The sequence below is a fragment of the Littorina saxatilis genome, linkage group LG13 (assembly GCF_037325665.1).
Source record: "Littorina saxatilis isolate snail1 linkage group LG13, US_GU_Lsax_2.0, whole genome shotgun sequence".
Taxonomy (NCBI): domain Eukaryota; kingdom Metazoa; phylum Mollusca; class Gastropoda; order Littorinimorpha; family Littorinidae; genus Littorina; species Littorina saxatilis.
The window spans coordinates 37,862,982-37,888,018 of record NC_090257.1 but is presented as its reverse complement, the minus strand read 5'-3'; the positions used below and the strand labels follow the sequence as shown (position 1 = coordinate 37,888,018).

General features: G+C 45.2%; 1 protein-coding gene across 1 annotated transcript in view; it reads left to right on the top strand.

Annotated features, from left to right (window-relative positions):
* Positions 1–20,809: 20,809 nt before the first annotated feature.
* The window catches only part of LOC138945888 (uncharacterized), a 7,469-nt gene continuing 3,241 nt past the window's right edge, over positions 20,810–25,037 (top strand). Inside the window, exon 1 of the mRNA XM_070317408.1 lies at positions 20,810–22,100. Within this exon, the coding sequence (XP_070173509.1) occupies positions 20,810–22,100 (1,291 nt within the window). The remainder of the gene's footprint in view (positions 22,101–25,037) is intronic.

Sequence of the window (25,037 nt, the reverse complement as noted above, 5' to 3'; positions counted from 1 at the left end):
AATAAAACGACTGCACCTACTTCAAGTTGCCTAAAGGACATATCACCTGATGATTTAAACACACATTTTTCCAAAATAGCTGAAAAGGTTATTATAAACGATAAAACAACCTTAAATAAATTGGAAGTTTTGGAAGACTTCTGTAAATCAAAACAAATTTCATCTCAGTTAAATATTCCTCCGCTTACGGTGCCTGAAGTATTTCACGCACTCACTCATTTAAAGCAAACGGGTACCCGGGGAATAGACGGGCTTGATGGAAGGATTCTAAAGTTATCAGCCCCTGTAATTTCTGACACCCTCACTTACATTTATAATCTCTGTTTAGAACAAAACTATTTTCCAATAGCCCTCAAGCAGGCTAAAATCATTCCTCTGTTTAAATCTGGCGAAAAGAAAGACCCCTCAAATTATAGGCCGATTTCTATACTGTCAGTATTATCAAAACCACTGGAACGACATATAAACAAACACCTATTATCGCACTTTGACCACAATCAATTATTTCACCCTAACCAGTCTGGATTTAGAGCTCATCACTCCTGTCACACTGCCTTAGTCTCTCTTGTTGATCAGTGGTTGGAAAGGATCAACGATAATGAATTTTGTGGAGCTGTTTTTGTAGATTTTGCCAAAGCTTTTGATGTAATTGACCACAAGTTGTTACTGAGGAAACTCACATTGTATGGACTCGGGATTGATTCTGTTGAACTTATAACTTCTTTTCTTAGTGACAGGCAACAGGCTGTATACGCAAACGCCTCAGCATCAAGTATGCAGGATGTACGATATGGCGTACCACAAGGGTCAGTTTTAGGCCCTCTCCTCTTCTCTATATACATAAATGACCTTCCCCTTCACATTGAGAATTTATGTGAACTTTTTGCAGATGACACAACCATACATTCTAGTAACACCAATTTAAGTCGTTTATCAGAAGCACTGCAAGAAAGTTTAAACCAGTTGAGTGAATGGACTGAGCTAAATCACATGTCCCTTAACCCCCAAAAAACAAAAAGCATGATAATAACAACTAGGCAAAAACGCCAGAACATAACCTCAATATTTCACGATCTAACGGTTAATGATAAACTTGTTGAAAAAGTCGACCATCATAAAGTTTTGGGAGTGACCATTGATAACAACCTGTCTTGGTCACACCACATCGAACAACTGTCTAAACAAGTGTCCAAGAAGGTTTATCTATTATCTAGAATCAAGCACTTTCTGAATTTGGAAGCCAGGAAATTATTCTTTAATGCTCATATTCAGTCTGTTATTGACTACGCGTCTACCTTGTGGGACTTGGCAAGTGAAAATTCATTCAAACCACTAATTAGATTACATAAACGAGCGCTTAAAGTAGTCTTATTAAAGAAAACAACCCTATCTGAGTTAGACTACATGAACTCAGGCATTCTTCCTCTGAAGGCAAGGCTAAGTTATAATAAAGGTACCCTTATGCATAAAATTATTCATGGATGTGAACCTCAAACCATATTTTCCAAATTCACGTTAAAAACTTCACGCCAATTGATGAGACTGAACATGCCTCTGCCTAGGATTGACCTATTCAAATCTAGTTTAGTCTATTCAGGTAGCAGTCTCTGGAACACTCTTCCGACAATCCTGCGGCAAACTAGCAGCACAAACGTTTTTAAGACCAGATATACGTCTTATCTCATGAAGTCTAAATAAACATCTGTTGTCGCTAGAATGGTTGTTAAAACCAACAACCGGTGCTTTTTAACAATGTATTATTATTTTTATATACCCTGATTTTTTCGAATGCAGTGTATGTCAATGGGCATGGCATTTACAGCTTTGTTGCGTCAGTGCAATCTACTCTATAATTCTTAACTCATGTCAAATGAACTTACATTTTTCATTTAAGCAATGTATTGTATGTAAATTGATGATATGTTCTTACTTTCATTTTATTATAATCATGTAGCAGTAGTTTTCTTTACTTGCTTATTCTTTAGCAATTTTAGACTAGTCCCTCTTTAGGGCGAGGGCCAGATGTAAAAAAGCAGATCACTGCTTACTCTATCACCCTCGTAAAATAAAGAATTGTTCTTGTTCTTGTTCTTGTTCTCTCTGTCTCTGTCTCTGTCTCTCTCTCTCTCTCTCTCTCTCTCACACACACACACACACACACACACACACACACCTCACTCAGACAGACACACACAAACACACACAGACACACACAGGCATACACACACTCACACACACTCACTCACATAACACACACAACACGCACACACACACACACACACACACACACACACACACACGCACACACACACAGATCCACCTACCCACCCACACACACACACGCACACAGACACACGCACACAGACACACACAGGCACAGACACGGACAGACACAGACACACGCACACACACACACACACACACACACACACACACACACACACACACACACTCACACACACTCAGGTCAAAATCAGTGACCACAACGCTATGGTCTGAAATGCCAGGTCAGTGCTTGCCAGTGAAGTGGCCTGTAGCACCTCCGGACCGCGGAAGGAAAGCGTTTCTGCCAACATCACGGTTCGTGTCCTCCATTCAAAGTAAACTGTGTCTGTTTGAAACTACCTACAGCCTTTATTTATGGTTGTGTGGATGAATAAGGTTCTATGTATCTGTTACATGTATGGTTGTCAGCGAGAAATATACACGTTAACGAACATACGAACCGATTTCCTGTAGATCCGTCCATATTTCAACACGTTCGATACATGGACTGCTAAGCTTAACTATATATTATGTTCATTAATGTGTCCCGCGCAGATATGTGAAATTTCACCATTTAAAACGGTCTGGATTTTTCAAAAAGAAATGAAGCCGTCAAATCTGTGTGGTAACGCCTGGATCGTAATAACATTGCCTCCGTGCTGGAGACTAAACACAGCATCACGATCAATGCTTAAGTGCGGGTGCGGAGGCGCACGCTTGATAAAGCCTTGAATATACGGGGTGCCTTTTGCACCCCCCCTCCCCCCCCCCCCCCCCCCCCCCACCTCCAACCTTCGCCAAGCCCGACGACCTGTCCTGATGTCTTTCTGTCAGACTGCCAGTCTGTCTCTCTGTCTGTCTGGCTGACTGGCTGTCTCTTTCTCCTGAACCAAGGCCACGCCACGCCCCCCCTCCCCCCCCCCCCCCCTCCGTTTTTTTCATCTTACTCCCAACGCCAAATCTGACGATCAACGAGCACTTTTCGTACACAAATAAAACCTCCGTTAAAAACTGAAAACGCACTTCAGTTGTATCGAGAGCTAGGGGACTGCAGCCAGTCAGCGGAGAGAGCACCTAAATGAAGTCCCCCATTCTACCCACGATTGATGTTGAAATGACTTGTCCCGTGGGAAATGATAGCGCTGAGTTTTCCCCAATTAACCTTTAACGAGCAATGCTTGGACGAAGCCTCACAGTTCAAATTTGCATGGACAATTAGGACATGAACTGATAAGGTTATCGATCTCTGGAACTTTTGTCTGCTACTGCATCCGCTGTACGTGTCTTTGTGTCTCTGTCCTTGTGTCTCTGTCCTTGTGTCTCTGTCTTTGTGTCTCTGTCCTTGTGTCTTTGTCTTTGTGTCTCTGTCCTTGTGTCTCTGTCCTTGTGTCTCTGTCCTTGTGTCTCTGTCCTTGTGTCTCTGTCCTTGTGTCTCTGTCCTTGTGTCTCTGTCCTTGTGTCTCTGTCCTTGTGTCTCTGTCCTTGTGTCTCTGTCCTTGTGTCTCTGTCTTTGTGTCTCTGTCCTTGTGTCTCTGTCCTTGTGTCTCTGTCCTTGTGTCTCTGTCCTTGTGTCTCTGTCCTTGTGTCTTTGTCTTTGTGTCTCTGTCCTTGTGTCTTTGTCTTTGTGTCTCTGTCCTTGTGTCTCTGTCCTTGTGTCTCTGTCCTTGTGTCTTTGTCTTTGTGTCTCTGTCCTTGTGTCTTTGTCTTTGTGTCTCTGTCCTTGTGTCTTTGTCTTTGTGTCTCTGTCCTTGTGTCTCTGTCCTTGTGTCTCTGTCCTTGTGTCTCTGTCTTTGTGTCTCTGTCCTTGTGTCTTTGTCTTTGTGTCTCTGTCCTTGTGTCTTTGTCTTTGTGTCTCTGTCCTTGTGTCTTTGTCTTTGTGTCTCTGTCCTTGTGTCTTTGTCTTTGTGTCTCTGTCCTTGTGTCTTTGTCTTTGTGTCTCTGTCCTTGTGTCTCTGTCCTTGTGTCACTGTCCTTGTGTCTCTGTCCTTGTGTCTCTGTCCTTGTGTCTCTGTCCTTGTGTCTCTGTCCTTGTGTCTCTGTCCTTGTGTCTCTGTCATTGTGTCTCTGTCCTTGTGTCTCTGTCTTTGTGTCTCTGTCCTTGTGTCTCTGTCTTTGTGTCTCTGTCTTTGTGTCTCTGTCCTTGTGTCTCTGTCTTTGTGTCTCTGTCCTTGTGTCTCTGTCCTTGTGTCTCTGTCCTTGTGTCTCTGTCCTTGTGTCTCTGTCATTGTGTCTCTGTCCTTGTGTCTCTGTCTTTGTGTCTCTGTCTTTGTGTCTCTGTCCTTGTGTCTCTGTCCTTGTGTCTCTGTCTTTGTGTCTCTGTCCTTGTGTCTCTGTCCTTGTGTCTCTGTCCTTGTGTCTCTGTCCTTGTGTCTCTGTCATTGTGTCTCTGTCCTTGTGTCTCTGTCCTTGTGTCTCTGTCCTTGTGTCTCTGTCCTTGTGTCTTGTCATTGTGTCTCTGTCCTTGTGTCTCTGTCATTGTGTCTCTGTCCTTGTGTCTCTGTCCTTGTGTCTCTGTCCTTGTGTCTCTGTCCTTGTGTCTCTGTCCTTGTGTCTCTGTCCTTGTGTCTCTGTCATTGTGTCTCTGTCCTTGTGTCTCTGTCCTTGTGTCTCTGTCATTGTGTCTCTGTCCTTGTGTCTCTGTCATTGTGTCTCTGTCCTTGTGTCTCTGTCCTTGTGTCTCTGTCCTTGTGTCTCTGTCCTTGTGTCTCTGTCCTTGTGTCACTGTCCTTGTGTCTCTGTCATTGTGTCTCTGTCCTTGTGTCTCTGTCTTTGTGTCTCTGTCTTTGTGTCTCTGTCCTTGTGTCTCTGTCATTGTGTCTCTGTCCTTGTGTCTCTGTCCTTGTGTCTCTGTCCTTGTGTCTCTGTCCTTGTGTCTCTGTCCTTGTGTCTCTGTCCTTGTGTCTCTGTCCTTGTGTCTCTGTCCTTGTGTCTCTGTCCTTGTGTCTCTGTCCTTGTGTCTCTGTCATTGTGTCTCTGTCCTTGTGTCTCTGTCCTTGTGTCTCTGTCCTTGTGTCTCTGTCCTTGTGTCTCTGTCCTTGTGTCTCTGTCCTTGTGTCTCTGTCTTTGTGTCTCTGTCCTTGTGTCTCTGTCCTTGTGTCTCTGTCCTTGTGTCTCTGTCCTTGTGTCTCTGTCCTTGTGTCTCTGTCTTTGTGTCTTGTCCTTGTGTCTCTGTCCTTGTGTCTTGTCCTTGTGTCTCTGTCCTTGTGTCTCTGTCCTTGTGTCTCTGTCCTTGTGTCTCTGTCCTTGTGTCTCTGTCCTTGTGTCTCTGTCTTTGTGTCTCTGTCCTTGTGTCTCTGTCCTTGTGTCTCTGTCCTTGTGTCTCTGTCTTTGTGTCTCTGTCCTTGTGTCTCTGTCCTTGTGTCTCTGTCCTTGTGTCTCTGTCCTTGTGTCTCTGTCTTTGTGTCTCTGTCCTTGTGTCTCTGTCCTTGTGTCTCTGTCCTTGTGTCTCTGTCCTTGTGTCTCTGTCCTTGTGTCTTGTCCTTGTGTCTCTGTCCTTGTGTCTCTGTCCTTGTGTCTCTATCCTTGTGTCTCTGTCCTTGTGTCTCTGTCCTTGTGTCTGTCCTTGTGTCTCTGTCCTTGTACGTGTCTCTGTCCTTGTGTCTCTGTCCTTGTGTCTCTGTCCTTGTGTCTCTGTCATTGTGTCTCTGTCCTTGTGTCTTGTCCTTGTGTCTCTGTCATTGTGTCTCTGTCCTTGTGTCTCTGTCTTTGTGTCTCTGTCCTTGTGTCTCTGTCCTTGTGTCTCTGTCCTTGTGTCTCTGTCCTTGTGTCTCTGTCCTTGTGTCTCTGTCCTTGTGTCTCTGTCTTTGTGTCTCTGTCCTTGTGTCTCTGTCCTTGTGTCTCTGTCCTTGTGTCTTGTCCTTGTGTCTCTGTCCTTGTGTCTCTGTCTTTGTGTCTCTGTCCTTGTGTCACTGTCCTTGTGTCTCTGTCCTTGTGTCTCTGTCCTTGTGTCTCTGTCCTTGTGTCTGTCCTTGTGTCTCTGTCTTTGTGTCTCTGTCCTTGTGTCTCTGTCCTTGTGTCTCTGTCTTTGTGTCTCTGTCCTTGTGTCTCTGTCCTTGTGTCTCTGTCTTTGTGTCTCTGTCCTTGTGTCTCTGTCCTTGTGTCTCTGTCCTTGTGTCTCTGTCCTTGTGTCTCTGTCCTTGTGTCTCTGTCTTTGTGTCTCTGTCCTTGTGTCTCTGTCCTTGTGTCTCTGTCCTTGTGTCTCTGTCCTTGTGTCTCTGTCCTTGTGTCTCTGTCTTTGTGTCTCTGTCCTTGTGTCTCTGTCCTTGTGTCTCTGTCCTTGTGTCTCTGTCCTTGTGTCTCTGTCCTTGTGTCTCTGTCTTTGTGTCTCTGTCCTTGTGTCTCTGTCCTTGTGTCTCTGTCCTTGTGTCTCTGTCCTTGTGTCTCTGTCCTTGTGTCTCTGTCCTTGTGTCTCTGTCCTTGTGTCTCTGTCCTTGTGTCTCTGTCCTTGTGTCTCTGTCCTTGTGTCTCTGTTCTTGTGTCTCTGTCCTTGTGTCTCTGTCCTTGTGTCTCTGTCCTTGTGTCTCTGTTCTTGTGTTTCTGTCCTTGTGTCTCTGTCGTTGTGTCTCTGTCTTTGTGTCTTGTCCTTGTGTCTCTGTCCTTGTGTCTCTGTCCTTGTGTCTCTGTCCTTGTACGTGTCTCTGTCCTTGTGTCTCTGTCTTTGTGGCTCTGTCTTTGTGTCTCTGTCCTTGTGTCTCTGTCCTTGTGTCTCTGTCCTTGTGTCTCTGTTCTTGTGTCTCTGTCCTTGTGTCTCTGTCCTTGTGTCTCTGTCTTTGTGTCTTGTCCTTGTGTCTCTGTCCTTGTGTCTCTGTCCTTGTGTCTCTGTCCTTGTACGTGTCTCTGTCCTTGTGTCTCTGTCTTTGTGGCTCTGTCTTTGTGTCTCTGTCCTTGTGTCTCTGTCCTTGTGTCTCTGTCCTTGTGTCTCTGTCCTTGTGTCTCTGTCCTTGTGTCTCTGTCCTTGTGTCTCTGTCCTTGTGTCTCTGTCTTTGTGTCTCTGTCCTTGTGTCTCTGTCCTTGTGTCTCTGTCCTTGTGTCTCTGTCTTTGTGTCTCTGTCCTTGTGTCTCTGTCCTTGTGTCTCTGTCCTTGTGTCTCTGTCCTTGTGTCTCTGTCCTTGTGTCTCTGTCTTTGTGTCTCTGTCCTTGTGTCTCTGTCCTTGTGTCTCTGTCCTTGTGTCTCTGTCCTTGTGTCTCTGTCCTTGTGTCTCTGTCTTTGTGTCTCTGTCCTTGTGTCTCTGTCCTTGTGTCTCTGTCCTTGTGTCTCTGTCCTTGTGTCTCTGTCTTTGTGTCTCTGTCCTTGTGTCTCTGTCTTTGTGTCTTTGTCCTTGTGTCTCTGTCCTTGTGTCACTGTCATTGTGTCTCTGTCTTTGTGTCTCTGTCCTTGTGTCTCTGTCCTTGTGTCTCTGTCCTTGTGTCTCTGTCCTTGTGTCACTGTCCTTGTGTCTCTGTCCTTGTGTCTCTGTCTTTGTGTCTCTGTCCTTGTGTCTCTGTCCTTGTGTCTCTGTCCTTGTGTCTCTGTCCTTGTGTCTCTGTCTTTGTGTCTCTGTCCTTGTGTCTCTGTCCTTGTGTCTCTGTCCTTGTGTCACTGTCCTTGTGTCTCTGTCCTTGTGTCACTGTCCTTGTGTCACTGTCCTTGTGTCTCTGTCCTTGTGTCTCTGTCTTTGTGTCTCTGTCCTTGTGTCTCTGTCCTTGTGTCTCTGTCCTTCTGTCTCTGTCCTTGTGTCTCTGTCCTTGTGTCTCTGTCCTTGTGTCTCTGTCCTTGTGTCTCTGTCCTTGTGTCTCTGTCCTTGTGTCTCTGTCCTTGTGTCTCTGTCTTTGTGTCTCTGTCCTTGTGTCTCTGTCCTTTTACGTGTCTCTGTCCTTGTGTCTCTGTCCTTGTGTCTCTGTCTTTGTGTCTCTGTCCTTGTGTCTCTGTCTTTGTGTCTCTGTCCTTGTGTCTCTGTCCTTGTGTCTCTGTCCTTGTGTCTCTGTCTTTGTGTCTCTTTCCTTGTGTCTCTGTCCTTGTGTCTCTGTCTTTGTGTCTCTGTCCTTGTGTCTCTGTCCTTTTACGTGTCTCTGTCCTTGTGTCTCTGTCCTTGTGTCTCTGTCCTTGTGTCTCTGTCTTTGTGTCTCTGTCCTTCTGTCTCTGTCCTTGTGTCTCTGTCCTTGTGTCTCTGTCCTTGTGTCTCTGTCCTTGTGTCTTTGTGTCTCTGTCCTTGTGTCTCTGTCCTTGTGTCTCTGTCCTTGTGTCTCTGTCCTTGTGTCTCTGTCATTGTGTCTCTGTCTTTGTGTCTGTCCTTGTGTCTCTGTCCTTGTGTCTCTGTCCTTGTGTCTCTGTCTTTGTGTCTCTGTCCTTGTGTCTCTGTCCTTGTGTCTCTGTCCTTGTGTCTCTGTCCTTGTGTCTCTGTCTTTGTGTCTCTGTCCTTGTGTCTCTGTCATTGTGTCTCTGTCCCTGTGTCTCTGTCCTTGTGTCTCTGTCCTTGTGTCTCTGTCCCTGTGTCTCTGTCATTGTGTCTCTGTCCTTGTGTCTCTGTCCTTGTGTCTCTGTCCTTGTGTCTCTGTCCTTGTGTCTCTGTCATTGTGTCTCTGTCCTTGTGTCTCTGTCCTTGTGTCTCTGTCCCTGTGTCTCTGTCATTGTGTCTCTGTCCTTGTGTCTCTGTCCTTGTGTCTCTGTCCTTGTGTCTCTGTCCTTGTGTCTCTGTCCTTGTGTCTCTGTCCTTGTGTCTCTGTCCTTGTGTCTCTGTCTTTGTGTCTCTGTCCTTGTGTCTCTGTCTTTGTGTCTCTGTCCTTGTGTCTCTGTCCTTGTGTCTTTGTCCTTGTGTCTTTGTCCTTGTGTCTCTGTTCTTGTGTCTCTGTCCTTGTGTCTTTGTCCTTGTGTCTCTGTCCTTGTGTCTCTGTCCTTGTGTCTCTGTCCTTGGGTCTCTGTCCTTGTGTCTCTGTCCTTGTGTCTCTGTCCTTGTGTCTCTGTCCTTGTGTCTCTGTCTTTGTGTCTTTGTCCTTGTGTCTCTGTCCTTGTGTCTCTGTCTTTGTGTCTCTGTCCTTGTGTCTCTGTCTTTGTGTCTCTGTCCTTGTGTCTCTGTCCTTGTGTCTCTGTCCTTGTGTCTCTGTCCTTGTGTCACTGTCCTTGTGTCTCTGTCCTTGTGTCTCTGTCTTTGTGTCTCTGTCCTTGTGTCTCTGTCCTTGTGTCTCTGTCCTTGTGTCTCTGTCCTTGTGTCTCTGTCCTTGTGTCTCTGTCTTTGTGTCTCTGTCCTTGTGTCTCTGTCTTTGTGTCTCTGTCCTTGTGTCTCTGTCCTTGTGTCTCTGTCCTTGTGTCTCTGTCCTTGTGTCACTGTCCTTGTGTCTCTGTCCTTGTGTCTCTGTCTTTGTGTCTCTGTCCTTGTGTCTCTGTCCTTGTGTCTCTGTCCTTGTGTCTCTGTCCTTGTGTCTCTGTCCTTGTGTCTCTGTCCTTGTGTCACTGTCCTTGTGTCTCTGTCCTTGTGTCACTGTCCTTGTGTCACTGTCCTTGTGTCTCTGTCCTTGTGTCTCTGTCTTTGTGTCTCTGTCCTTGTGTCTCTGTCTTTGTGTCTCTGTCCTTGTGTCTCTGTCCTTGTGTCTCTGTCCTTGTGTCTCTGTCCTTGTGTCTCTGTCCTTGTGTCTCTGTCATTGTGTCTCTGTCTTTGTGTCTCTGTCCTTGTGTCTCTGTCCTTGTGTCTCTGTCATTGTGTCTCTGTCTTTGTGTCTCTGTCCTTGTGTCTCTGTCCTTGTGTCTCTGTCTTTGTGTCTCTGTCCTTGTGTCTCTGTCCTTGTGTCTCTGTCTTTGTGTCTCTGTCCTTGTGTCTCTGTCCTTGTGTCTCTGTCCTTCTGTCTCTGTCCTTGTGTCTCTGTCCTTGTGTCTCTGTCCTTGTGTCTCTGTCCTTGTGTCTCTGTCCTTGTGTCTCTGTCTTTGTGTCTGTGTCCTTGTGTCTGTGTCCTTGTGTCTCTGTCCTTGTGTCTCTGTCTTTGTGTCTCTGTCTTTGTGTCTCTGTCTTTGTGTCTCTGTCCTTGTGTCTCTGTCCTTGTGTCTCTGTCCTTGTACGTGTCTCTGTCCTTGTGTCTCTGTCTTTGTGTCTCTGTCCTTGTGTCTCTGTCCTTGTGTCTCTGTCATTGTGTCTCTGTCCTTGTGTCTCTGTCCTTGTGTCTCTGTCCTTGTGTCTCTGTCCTTGTGTCTCTGTCCTTGTACGTGTCTCTGTCCTTGTGTCTGTCCTTGTGTCTCTGTCCTTGTGTCTCTGTCCTTGTGTCTCTGTCCTTGTGTCTCTGTCCTTGTGTCTCTGTCCTTGTGTCTCTGTCTTTGTGTCTCTGTCCTTGTGTCTCTGTCTTTGTGTCTCTGTCCTTGTGTCTCTGTCCTTGTGTCTCTGTCCTTGTGTCTCTGTCCTTGTGTCTCTGTCCTTGTGTCTCTGTCCTTGTGTCTCTGTCCGTGTGTCTCTGTCCTTGTGTCTCTGTCTCTGTCCTTGTGTCTCTGTCATTGTGTCTCTGTCCTTGTGTCTCTGTCCTTGTGTCTCTGTCCTTGTGTCTCTGTCCTTGTGTCTGTCCTTGTGTCTCTGTCCTTGTGTCTCTGTCCTTGTGTCTCTGTCCTTGTGTCTCTGTCCTTGTGTCTCTGTCCTTGTGTCACTGTCCGTGTGTCTCTGTCCTTGTGTCTCTGTCCTTGTGTCTCTGTCCTTGTGTCTCTGTCCTTGTGTCTCTGTCCTTGTGTCTCTGTCCTTGTGTCTCTGTCCTTGTGTCTCTGTCCTTGTGTCTCTGTCCTTGTACGTGTCTCTGTCCTTGTGTCTCTGTCCTTGTGTCTCTGTCCTTGTGTCTCTGTCCTTGTGTCTCTGTCTTTGTGTCTCTGTCCTTGTGTCTCTGTCCTTGTGTCTCTGTCCTTGTGTCTCTGTCCTTGTGTCTCTGTCTTTGTGTCTCTGTCCTTGTGTCTCTGTCCTTGTGTCTCTGTCCTTGTGTCTCTGTCCTTGTGTCTCTGTCTTTGTGTCTTTGTCCTTGTGTCTCTGTCCTTGTGTCTCTGTCCTTGTGTCTCTGTCCTTGTGTCTCTGTCATTGTGTCTCTGTCCTTGTGTCTCTGTCCTTGTGTCTCTGTCCTTGTGTCTCTGTCTTTGTGTCTCTGTCCTTGTGTCTCTGTCCTTGTGTCTCTGTCCTTGTGTCTCTGTCCTTGTGTCTCTGTCCTTGTGTCTCTGTCCTTGTGTCTCTGTCCTTGTGTCTGTCCTTGTGTCTCTGTCCTTGTGTCTCTGTCCTTGTGTCTCTGTCCTTGTGTCTCTGTCTTTGTGTCTCTGTCCTTGTGTCTCTGTCCTTGTGTCTCTGTCCTTGTGTCTCTGTCCTTGTGTCTCTGTCTTTGTGTCTCTGTCCTTGTGTCTCTGTCCTTGTGTCTCTGTCCTTGTGTCTCTGTCCTTGTGTCTCTGTCTTTGTGTCTCTGTCCTTGTGTCTCTGTCCTTGTGTCTCTGTCCTTGTGTCTCTGTCCTTGTGTCTGTCCTTGTGTCTCTGTCCTTGTGTCTCTGTCCTTGTGTCTCTGTCCTTGTGTCTCTGTCCTTGTGTCTCTGTCCTTGTGTCTCTGTCCTTGTGTCTCTGTCCTTGTGTCTCTGTCCTTGTGTCTCTGTCTTTGTGTCTCTGTCCTTGTGTCTCTGTCCTTGTGTCTCTGTCCTTGTACGTGTCTCTGTCCTTGTGTCTCTGTCTTTGTGTCTCTGTCTTTGTGTCTCTGTCCTTGTGTCTCTGTCCTTGTGTCTCTGTCATTGTGTCTCTGTCCTTGTGTCTCTGTCCTTGTGTCTCTGTCCTTGTGTCTCTGTCCTTGTGTCTCTGTCCTTGTACGTGTCTCTGTCCTTGTGTCTCTGTCCTTGTGTCTCTGTCCTTGTGTCTCTGTCTTTGTGTCTCTGTCCTTGTGTCTCTGTCTTTGTGTCTCTGTCCTTGTGTCTCTGTCCTTGTGTCTCTGTCCTTGTGTCTCTGTCCTTGTGTCTCTGTCCTTGTGTCTCTGTCCTTGTGTCACTGTCCTTGTGTCTCTGTCCTTGTGTCACTGTCCTTGTGTCTCTGTCCTTGTGTCTCTGTCTTTGTGTCTCTGTCCTTGTGTCACTGTCCTTGTGTCTCTGTCCTTGTGTCTCTGTCTTTGTGTCTCTGTCCTTGTACGTGTCTCTGTCCTTGTGTCTCTGTCCTTGTGTCTCTGTCCTTGTGTCTCTGTCCTTGTGTCTCTGTCCTTGTGTCTCTGTCCTTGTGTCTCTGTCCTTGTGTCTCTGTCTTTGTGTCTCTGTCTTTGTGTCTCTGTCCTTGTGTCTCTGTCCTTGTACGTGTCTCTGTCCTTGTGTCTCTGTCCTTGTGTCTCTGTCCTTGTGTCTCTGTCCTTGTGTCTCTGTCTTTGTGTCTCTGTCCTTGTGTCTCTGTCTTTGTGTCTCTGTCCTTGTGTCTCTGTCCTTGTGTCTCTGTCCTTGTGTCTCTGTCCTTGTGTCTCTGTCTTTGTGTCTCTGTCCTTGTGTCTCTGTCCTTGTGTCTCTGTCCTTGTGTCTCTGTCCTTGTGTCTCTGCTTTACTGCATATACATATATATATATGTCACACGCTTTCCTTCTTTGCCACTACTAAAGCAAACGTGTGCAAGATTGTATGTTACACGCTTTGGAGCATGTGCAAGAACGGATTCAAACTCGAAATCGTCCCCCCAAAAACCCCAAAATGCACACACGACTTTTATTTCTCCTGCTGTTATCGTTTCTTCTCTTTACACATTCTTAAACGCTCAGAATACTGAAAACGGCATCCCAGACTACAGTACTGTTTCCATACGCGAATTTAGCTGCCCTTGGAAAGTGGCTAGCTCAGGAGGCCTGTTAGTCTGAAACTATAAGGACAGAGTTCTGAACATAGATGACAAATATCCCGGAATGAACAAACATTTCGCGGATGCAGACACAGAAAGACGTCATGAAGAATGCGATGCTTCAAATGATGCAGACTGTGACGATGACTGTGACGTCATTCACATACACCGAGACGTCATTCACAGTTGTTCGGTCACTTCCGTCAAAAAGTAGATCTCTCCACAATGGCTGCTTCTGTGTTTAGGTTTGTCAAGCTTGAGTACACAAAACGTGTTTGTTCTGTTGAAGCTGTGAGACATAAATGCTATTCCGACTTGGTCGTGTGACAGAGTTTTCTTCTACACTCGATTAGCTGATGTCTAACTCAGCCTGACGGCTTTGTTAGACAATCAACGTAATCTCGTGTGGAAGAAAACGTCTGTCACACGACCAAGTCGGAATAGCAGGTATTATCGCATTTTTACTGATCACATGACAAAACATGCTGTTGTCATTGGTCAACTAGGAACTGTATATCAATTGACATCGCGCAGGAAGTTCCCAGCGAATTTGATATCGCGCAGGAAGTAGTTTATCAATTTTAATTTTGAAGAATAAAATCTCACCTGAATGAAACAAATGTCTCCCTTTTTTTTAAATCACAAATTTATAAAAGAAAAGTAATTGAATCAGAAAGATTAAGCTGTGCAATGAATAAAATGAAACTGTTCCCACCCAGCTTTAACAGAGAAGTAGTAGAAAAGAATGTTACAATCTTACCGATTGAGGTAGTTGGAACAGCCATAAACAAAGCTGACCTTGAAAGTACCAGTTGTGGCAGTACTTAGAAAACTGTGAGATCTCTTGCAGTGTTTCAGCGCACATCACTCACAAAAAGGCAGGAAATGAGCAGCCGATTTAAACAGTTCGCACCTGCATGAACCATTGTCCACCTTTCTTAGTCGTAGCCATTCAACATCAACCGAACAACTTTCAGCTTCTTTCACAGTCACAGCGCCGTCGGAGGACGCCATTTTGGATTTGTCGTAAGCAAGACTGAGTTTCGACAACATTATTATGCAATCCGCCGATACCGACAAATACCTGGAAGCTTTCTTGGGCACAGAAAATGAGCCAGAGGACTTTGCTGATACTGCCTGGCGCACTTCAGTTCCTGCCATCGTTCAGAATTGCCAAATCGAACAGCCAAAAAGAGTACGACTGAGGAAGTAACTGGGACGGATTCTTCGCTGTTCCTTCGAACTGGCAACTCCACTGAACTTGTTAGCCTTTGTTGGTGATCTGTTTCAACCGTATATTTTTGTTCTTTTTTCATTATAAATGCCTTATTTTGTCTGAGAAAAAGAACCAGTTACTGAAAAATAAAAGTAAGAGCAGCAAAGTTACGCGGAAAGCAGGAAAAGACAACCCAACATTTCCAACATTAAATACAAGGCAGTAGCCTCCCTTGCGTTTGTCTGACTTCTTAGGTAGGTTCATGATTCCTACTGTTCCGAAATCGAATGCGATAAAATCGTTATCGTTAGATTTGACTGTGATATCAACATTTATCAGTCTGAATGTCTCGAAAGGTTGAATCATATCAGATCGAGGCGTAAGCCTCGATCTGATATGAGTTCAGCTTTCTCGACATTCAGACTGATAAATGTTGATATCACAGTCAAATCTAACGATAACTAATAATATATGCCGATTTGCATGGACCATTAGGACTTGTACTGATGAGATTATCGATCTCTTGAACTTTTGTTTGCCCCTGCGTTTGCTGTACGCGTCCTTGTGTCTCTGTCCTTGTGTCTCTGTCCTTGTGTCTCTGAAGGCTGTTTAACTTCATTTCTGTAGACATGTGCGATTCATGCAGGATAAGCTTCATTGTCATCATTTCCACGAGTTTTCATTCACAAGCACCTGGGAAATAAATCTCATGTTCCCCAGGCAATAAATCCCCGGTTACCATAGTTGCAGGAAGCAGGTTATACATGGATAATCAAAAGCAAACCCAATAGAAACGCTCGGGGATTCTTCGGCTCTTTTCATTGGTGTTTCCCCAGACCTAAACAGACGACACGACACTGCTTTGCAAAGTTCCAAAAACGAACTGGCAAACTGGCAAAAGTAAACAAAAAACAAAACTACTTCATGAAAGGTCATACGTTCATCAAAAACAAATGAAACCTAGCGACATGTTTTGTCTTCTTACAGAGTCATGGAGTGCGTGTATCTGTGTTTCGATACACAGACGTTCGGAGAAACACGAACGTCAAGTTCAAGTAAAACGACCCCTGACACACACATTTTGACCCGTGCACAAGACGTTGTATCGATAAACGAAGCACAAATAAGAAACAATAATAAAAGCAAAGAAAATAGCAACAAGATATGCAAACATCTAATAAAGCCGAGCAAGCAGAATGACAGGTCCAATGAAAAACAAAGAGATACTGAGTCGGAAACAAGATCGCGATTCTTTCCTTCGCTGCACGACGCAAATCTTCTGTGACATTTGACCAAACGTAGCTTCCACATTCGATCACTCAGCTTAATATTTACAACAGAAAGCCGAGGGGGTGGAATACCGAGATGAACCTACAGAACTGTGCATCCTCAAACCTGACATATTCATCCCAACATTTAATGAACTCAAAAACACAGAAAGTTGCTTTCACACGCCAGCTTTGATTGCCAGTGGTTATCAAACCGGGACTCGTGTTTCAAAGCATGGCTCCCTGGGTTAATTGTGCACTTATTTTCTCACTACCAAAATGATGACAAAAACGATGTTTGGTGGTTTGTTGACAGACCAGCTTTTTTGTCGGTCCTCGGGGGGCATATCGACTTTTGTTTCATATTTATTGACCGCGGCCTTCGTCAATAAATATGAAACAAAAGACGATATGCTCCCCCTCGGACCGACAAAAAAGCTGGTCTGTCAACAACCCATCAAACATCTTATATTAGCTGCACGACGGTACTGCAGCCACCCCAAGGTGTTGAAGCAAAATTATTATGAGGCATTATGTGAGCATGAACGAACATTTTTAGTGTTTCAGACTTCACATTATGTTTGAGTTTTGACAACAAATATAGATTCCCTCATAACACTTTGCAGAGGTTGTTTATGTGTGTTTGCCATTTCATTTCTTCATCGATAGTTTCACCAATTATGCGATGTTCTTTAACTTGCTGTATTTGAGTTGTCCATAAGGACAAATGTAATTTTAGAGGACGTATCTGATGCTTAAATAACAATGCGTTTAGTTTTATCTGGGTGCAATATAATGGCATTGGAAGTGCACAATTTCGCAACCTCGTCCAAAGTGTTTTTGAGGGAAGAACTTACTGATTCCAACGAGGTATTACTTGTATGAATAGACGAATCGTTCGCAAAGAACTCGCATCTGACATTCTCATCTGACACACGTAAAGGCAAATCGTTAACGTAAACACAAAACATAAGAGGTCCTAGTACCGACCCCTGAGGGACGCCGTGTCTTACTATTGCAGTTGACGAATTCTTGCAGTGTATATAATTATAGTGACATACTGTGTCCGGTCAGCAAGATACGATTCAAAAGTCACAGACCGAATCGTTTCCCAAATAATAATGCAATTTCTTCAACAATCTGGAATGATCGATTAAATTATAAATCATGCTTTCTTAAAAATCAAACATACTACTCCTGTTACTTCAGAGAGACAGACAGACATACAGACAGACATACAGACAGACAGACAGACAGACAGACAGACAGACAGACAAAGCATAGAGAGAGAATGAGAGAGAGAGAGAGAAAGAGAGAGAGCGATAGAGAGAGAGAGAGAAAGAGAGAGAGAGAGAGAGAAGGAGAGAGAGAGAGAGAGCGAAAGCGAGAGAGAGAGAGAGAGAGAGAGAGAGCGAAAGCGAGAGAGAGAGAGAGCGAGAAAGCAAGAGAGAGAGAGAGAGCGATAGAGAGAGAGCGATAGAGAGAGAGCGAGAGAGAGAGAGCGAAAGCGAGAGAGAGAGAGAGAGAGAGAGAGAGAGAGAGAGAGAGAGAGAGAGAGAGAGAGAGAGAGAGAGAGAGCATTCGATCGATCGATTATGTCATGCCCACTACTGTATCTTCTTTGGATTTTTTCTCTGAAAGCTAGGACCCGCGTGTAAAACGGAAAAGAAAAAAAAAGTATCATCTGAGCAGGGAAGCAGACTTCAATCGAATGTTAACATTTCAACGGCGTCGGTTTTTTCTCTCTCTCAGCCCCCGAAACCTAATATTATCAAAAAGATTTGTCAAAGATTCTGCCCACACAAATTTGGAATAGAGCAGATATTCAAAGACGTCTTCTTCATCTTCTTCAGCGTTCGATGATGGTTGTGTCTATATCCGTTGCCCCGTGATGTCGACAAAGTGGGCTGTCAGTTCGAGGTCCTTGGTGCTGCCCCACAGCTTGGTGTCCAGCGTTGTCTCCGTGAGCCAAACCTGACGCGTGTTCCTTTCAGGCGAGACTTTCTCGTGGCTAGCCGCTCGCGGAGCTAGGAGGCGAGAGTGTATATGAAACCCTACCCGCTTCACTCGCCAATTCTTGCCTTAAGAAACGGGGGACTGTTTCCTCTCGCTGCAGTGGAGTTGGCAGGTCTGCAGGAAGTGCTTGCGGTGTCTGGTCCGCCTCTCCACAGTCGCGCAGACGTCTTCAATTTATAATTATTTTTGGTTTTGATCTATATTGCATGTTCATTCTTCAAATGACGAAGAAATGTACGCCTTCCTGCATGTCGACATTGCTTCATTTGAGGGCTGAGACGTTTCACTGTCTTTAATAAGCTCTGTCAATTCCATTTTGTGAGCTTACTACTTGAACGATGATAAAAGATCCACCCTTTCCGTGTGCAAGATAGTGTTTACAATCAAAGGTCTATGTCCAGGGTTTACGAGGAACAAGCTAGAGCGCCCAACCCCCCAACCCCCCCCCCCCCTCGCAAAAAAACACACACGCACAAAAATATTACAACAACAAGAACAACAACAAGTCGCGTAAGGCGAAAATACAATATTTAGTCAAGTAGCTGCCCTTTTTCAGCAAGACCGTATACTCGTAGCATCGTCAGTCCACCGCTCATGGCAAAGGCAGTGAAATTGACAAGAAGAGCGGGGTAGTAGTTGCGCTAAGAAGGATAGCACGCTTTTCTGTACCTCTCTTTGTTTTAACTTTCTGAGCGTGTTTTTAATCCAAACATATCATATCTATATGTTTTTGGAATCAGGAACCGACAAGGAATAAGATGAAAGTGTTTTTAAATTGATTTCGAAAAAAAAATTTTGATAATAATTTTTATATATTTAATTTTCAGAGCTTGTTTTTAATCCGAATATAACATATTTATATGTTTTTGGAATCAGCAAATGATGGAGAATAAGATAAACGTAAATTTGGATCGTTTTATAAATTTTTATTTTTTTTTACAATTTTCCGATTTTTAATGACCAAAGTCATAAATTAATTTTTAAGCCACCAAGCTGAAATGCAATACCGAACCCCGGGCTTCGTCGAAGATTATTTGACCAAAATTTCAACCAATTTGGTTGAAAAATGAGGGCGTGACAGTGCCGCCTCAACTTTCACGAAAAGCCGGATATGACGTCATCAAAGACATTTATCAAAAAAATGAAAAAAACGTTCGGGGATTTCATACCCAGGAACTCTCATGTCAAATTTCATAAAGATCGGTCCAGTAGTTTAGTCTGAATCGCTCTACACACACACACAGACACACACACAGACACACGCACATACACCATACCCTCGTTTCGATTCCCCCTCGATGTTAAAATATTTAGTCAAAACTTGACTAAATATAACAAAAACAACAACAACAACAACACCAAACAAACAAACAAACAAACAAACGTTACCGCTGGAAACGTACTTGGTGATCAAAGAAGAAGTACACAGTTCCCATGACATGTCAATCTTTCCTAGGCCAGCTGTATGAGCGCAATGTCCAACTCCTCTCAGCTGTATCAGTGCCATGTCCAACTCCTCTCAGCTGTATCAGTGCCAAGTCCAACTCCTCTCAGCTGTATCAGTGCAATGTCCAACTCCTCTCAGCTGTATCAGTGCCATGTCCAACTCCTCTCAGCTGTGTCAGTGTCATGTCCAACTCCTCTCAGCTGTATCAGTGCCATGTGTAACTCCTCTCAGCTGTATGAGTGCCATGCCCAACTCCTCTCAGCTGTATCAGTGCCATGTCCAACTCCTCTCAGCTGTCTCGGTGCCATGTCCAACTCCTCTCAGCTGTATCAGTGCCATGTCCAACTCCTCTCAGTTGTATCAGTGCCATGTCCAACTCCTCTCAGTTGTATCAGTGCCATGTCCAACTCCTCTCAGTTGTATCAGTGCAATGTCCAACTCCTCTCAGCTGTATCAGTGCAATGTCCAACTCCTCTCAGCTGTATCAGTGCCATGTCCAACTCCTCTCAGCTGTATCAGTGCCATGTCCAACTCCTCTCAGCTGTATCAGTGCCATGTGTAACTCCTCTCAGCTGTATCAGTGCCATGTCCAACTCCTCTCAGCTGTATCAGTGCCATGTCCAACTCCTCTCAGTTGTATCAGTGCCATGTCCAACTCCTCTCAGCTGTATCAGTGCAATGTCCAACTCCTCTCAGCTGTATCAGTGCAATTTCCAACTCCTCTCAGCTGTATCAGTGCCATGTCCAACTCCTCTCAGCTGTATTAGTGCAATGTCCAACTCCTCTCAGCTGTATTAGTGCCATGTCCAACTCCTCTCAGCTGTATCAGTGCCATGTCCAACTCCTCTCAGCTGTATCAGTGCAATGTCCAACTCCTCTCAGCTGTATGAGTGCCATGCCCAACTCCTCTCAGCTGTATCAGTGCCATGTCCACCTCCTCTCAGCTGTATCGGTGCCATGTCCAACTCCTCTCAGTTGTATCAGTGCCATGTGTAACTCCTCTCAGCTGTATCAGTGCCATGTCCAACTCCTCTCAGCTGTATCAGTGCCATGTCCAACTCATCTCAGCTGTATTAGTGCCATGTCCAACTCCTCTCAGTTGTATCAGTGCAATGTCCAACTCCTCTCAGCTGTATCAGTGCCATGTCCAACTCCTCTCATTTGTATCAGTGCCATGTCCAACTCCTCTCAGTTGTATCAGTGCCATGTCCAACTCCTCTCAGCTGTATTAGTGCCATGTCCAACTCCTCTCAGCTGTATCAGTGCCATGTCCAACTCCTCTCAGTTGTATCAGTGCAATGTCCAACTCCTCTCAGCTGTATCAGTGCCATGTCCAACTCCTCTCAGCTGTATCAGTGCCATGTCCAACTCCTCTCAGCTGTATCAGTGCCATGTCCAACTCCTCTCAGTTGTATCAGTGCAATGTCCAACTCCTCTCAGCTGTATCAGTGCCATGTCCAACTCCTCTCAGTTGTATCAGTGCAATGTCCAACTCCTCTCAGCTGTATCAGTGCCATGTCCAACTCCTCTCAGTTGTATCAGTGCCATGTCCAACTCCTCTCAGTTGTATCAGTGCCATGTCCAACTCCTCTCAGTTGTATCAGTGCAATGTCCAACTCCTCTCAGCTGTATCAGTGCCATGTCCAACTCCTCTCAGCTGTATCAGTGCAATGTCCAAATCCTCTCAGCTGTATCAGTGCAATGTCCAACTCCTCTCAGCTGTATCAGTGCAATGTCCAACTCCTCTCAGCTGTATCAGTGCCATGTGTAACTCCTCTCAGCTGTATCAGTGCCATGTCCAACTCCTCTCAGCTGTATCAGTGCCATGTCCAACTCCTCTCAGCTGTATCAGTGCCATGTCCAACTCCTCTCAGCTGTATCAGTGCCACGTCCAACTCCTCTCAGCTGTATCAGTGCAATGTCCAACTCCTCTCAGCTGTATCAGTGCCATGTCCAACTCCTCTCAGCTGTATTAGTGCAATGTCCAACTCCTCTCAGCTGTATCAGTGCCATGTCCAACTCCTCTCAGCTGTATCAGTGCCATGTCCAACTCCTCTCAGCTGTATCAGTGCCATGTCCAACTCCTCTCAGCTGTATCAGTGCAATGTCCAACTCCTCTCAGCTGTATCAGTGCCATGTCCAACTCCTCTCAGCTGTATCAGTGCAATGTCCAACTCCTCTCAGCTGTATCAGTGCCATGTCCAACTCCTCTCAGTTGTATCAGTGCCATGTCCAACTCCTCTCAGTTGTATCAGTGCCATGTCCAACTCCTCTCAGTTGTATCAGTGCCATGTCCAACTCCTCTCAGCTGTATCAGTGCCATGTCCAACTCCTCTCAGTTGTATCAGTGCAATGTCCAACTCCTCTCAGCTGTATCAGTGCCATGTCCAACTCCTCTCAGTTGTATCAGTGCCATGTCCAACTCCTCTCAGCTGTATCAGTGCCATGTCCAACTCCTCTCAGTTGTATCAGTGCAATGTCCAACTCCTCTCAGCTGTATCAGTACCATGTCCAACTCCTCTCAGTTGTATCAGTGCAATGTCCAACTCCTCTCAGCTGTATCAGTGCAATGTCCAACTCCTCTCAGCTGTATCAGTGCCTTGTCCAACCCCTCTCAGCTGTATCAGTGCCATGTCCAACTCCTCTCAGTTGTATCAGTGCCATGTCCAACTCCACTCAGCTGTATCAGTGCCATGTCCAACTCCTCTCAGCTGTATCAGTGCCATGTCCAACTCCTCTCAGCTGTATCGGTGCCATGTCCAACTCCTCTCAGCTGTATCAGTGCAATGTCCAACTCCTCTCAGCTGTATTAGTGCCATGTCCAACTCCTCTCAGCTGTATTAGTGCCATGTCCAACTCCTCTCAGCTGTATCAGTGCCATGTCCAACTCCTCTCAGTTGTATCAGTGCCATGTCCAACTCCTCTCAGCTGTATCAGTGCCATGTCCAACTCCTCTCAGCTGTATCAGTGCCATGTCCAACTCCTCTCAGCTGTATCAGTGCAATGTCCAACTCCTCTCAGCTGTATTAGTGCCATGTCCAACTCCTCTCAGCTGTATCAGTGCCATGTCCAACTCCTCTCAGCTGTATCAGTGCCATGTCCAACTCCTGTCAGCTGTATTAGTGCAATGTCCAACTCCTCTCAGCTTTATCAGTGCAATGTCCAACTCCTCTCAGCTGCCTCTGCCTCCCTTCCCAGGTTTGTGTATGCTGACAATACAATCATTTGTGCCTTTACTCATCCTCATCCTCATAACTCCTTTAGTGCATTGCATTACAAATACCTTTTATTTTAGCTGCCTTGAAGTTTTTCTTTGTTCTTAATCAAAGAAATCGCCACAACACTTCGCATACAATTGTTTGCTGCCATCAGGTATTTCTTTAATAGAATCATGATTTACGCACTGCCTATCCCCCCCCCTTCCCCCCACTCACCCCCCCCCCCCCTACTCCGCACCCCCAACCCATCTCCCCCATCCACCCCCACCCCTGACCTTCAAGGCAGTAAGTTGACAACCGACTCTTGAGAAAAATTTGTTTTGTTTTTCCGTTACATTTTTCAGGACATCGCAGCATCAAATGATTAAAAGCGATTGTACCAAGACATGTTAGAAATTCGTACACAGGTGAAAGAGTACAATCACGGATATTGAGCTTTTTTGCCACAGGGGAAGAACGGATTTCATACGCAGCTGTCGAAGTGGGCTGACCTTGTTATGAGGTGCTTCAACACCACGGTAGCAATCTTTAACCGCCTTTGACGCATCTGCCGACTGCTGCCTTACTGCCCGGAGCAACCAAACTTAAAAAACAGTTTATCTACGCCAGTATGTTAATACGACGAGAGTGGGTGTACGATCTATCCAAAACAATTTAGTTGCGTAAAGCGACAATAAGTCTGGTCTGTACTGTTCAGCGAACGAAACTAGGCAGGTGCTTTTTTGGGTGTAAATCTTGGTGATAAGGCTGTATATGTCAAAAACAAATTATGCTGTCGAAAAGGCCGTTTATTTTCTTAGCGTATGCAACGAACAGTTTGATATCACATGCGGTAGTGTCGACACAATGGAACCGAAACCATAGAAAACCCCAAAGATGAAATCAACGAAAGCTAAGTTGCGCGTGTTAAAATCGACACCACAACATCAGAACAGCTAAAACTGAACCACATTTATATGTTAGTGAAAGGACAGCCAATTCTCGACCGAACCCTTTCCATTCTGATAAACTATTCTTTCGAGCAACGATGCTATGGTATGCCAAACGGTGTAGGTATCATTCTTTTCAGAAGCATCAAAAGATTGGGTTTCGTGCCACTTTATTCAGGAGCCACAAATGACGGGGTTTGATACCATTTTCAGTGCATAATGCGACAAAAACACGGGGTTTGATACCATTTTCAGTGCATAATGCGACAAAAACACGGGGTTTGATACCATTTTCAGTGCATAATGCGACAAAAACACGGGGTTTGATACCATTTTCAGTGCATAATGCGACAAAAACACGGGGTTTGATACCATTTTCAGTGCATAATGCGACAAAAACACGGGGTTTGATACCATTTTCAGTGCATAATGCGACAAAAACACGGGGTTTGATACCATTTTCAGTGCATAATGCGACAAAAACACGGGGTTTGATACCATTTTCAGTGCATAATGCGACAAAAACACGGGGTTTGATACCATTTTCAGTGCATAATGCGACAAAAACACGGGGTTTGATACCATTTTCAGTGCATAATGCGACAAAAACACGGGGTGTGATACCATTGTCAGTGCATAATGCGACAAAAACACGGGGTGTGATACCATTTTCAGTGCATAATGCGACAAAAACGCAATATGTCATGGACAGCAACAGCAAGCTGAAGAGGAAGAGCAGTCCTTGCAATTAACCTACCGACCCTATTTACATCCCTGTAAAGGGGGGGGGGAGGGGGGAGGGGGGGGGGGAGGGGGGAGGGGGTGTGTGGGATTCAGTTTGTCAGTGTGTCAGTTTGTCAGTTTGTCCTTCTACCCGAACTCAGATCTCTGGGATTTATCGGCCGATTGAGCTGAACCATGGTGTGTGTAGTTTGGAAACGGGGAACACACGGTCATAGCAAAACATATACTTGTATGTTTCTACCTTCAACGATGAGAAGGTGATACGCCGACAAAACTAATGTTTAGTATACAGTGTGTACCTTATGCCTGACTCATCCGGAATCCAAACCAAGTCCGATAGCTTATTTGCTTTATCTGAGTTCTGTCCCCTCGATATAGGTCAGTCCAATGCGTCTAGGCTTTCACTGGTTTAAACAAAACTGTATTCAATTTTAGTATTTTGTGACATACTGTATTTTACACTGAGGAACACAACTCAAACATGGAGCTTATGTATGTTAACGAACCCAAGGGGAACCATAAAAGAAGTAAACCCGATGGTGGACAAAATCAAGATACTAATTTGAGAATATTTATAATGCAAACAGAACAGCAATATACAAATTAAAAGTGTGTTTCACTGCCTCTCAGAGGTAGGGGGAGGGAGAGGGAGTGGGGGGGGGGGCGCGGACGGGGGTCATGACACTCTCTAGGTCTGCACTGCTTTTTTAAAATGTTTTATGGCACTTGAACATTACAAATCGTGTTTAGGGTGAGGTGGGGAAGAAAGGGTGAGAGGATTGAAGTGTGCTTATAGAGAATACTACATGGCTTACTGTGTCGTATCAGATTTGCACGGGTTGGGGTTTTAAACATTGTAGTGCGAGCTAAGCAACCAGTCCCAGAATGACGTTTGTCATCACGAGCAGTGGCGAATTTAGTCCCTTTCAGACTACTGAGTTTGACACGTCTTCATTTACATGATATAACAAGAAATTCCTCCGAGGTAGGAAAAACACCCCGTTGGTCAAAGGGAAATAACCATTCTCACTGCCACCAACTGAGAAGGTTATTTCCCTTGACCATTAATATGTCCCTCTATAAGTCCTTGTAGAATCTTAATCCACCAATAACTCCCTAACCGTGTGTTTGACTGGTCCCAATTTTTGTAAGGACCGTCTCA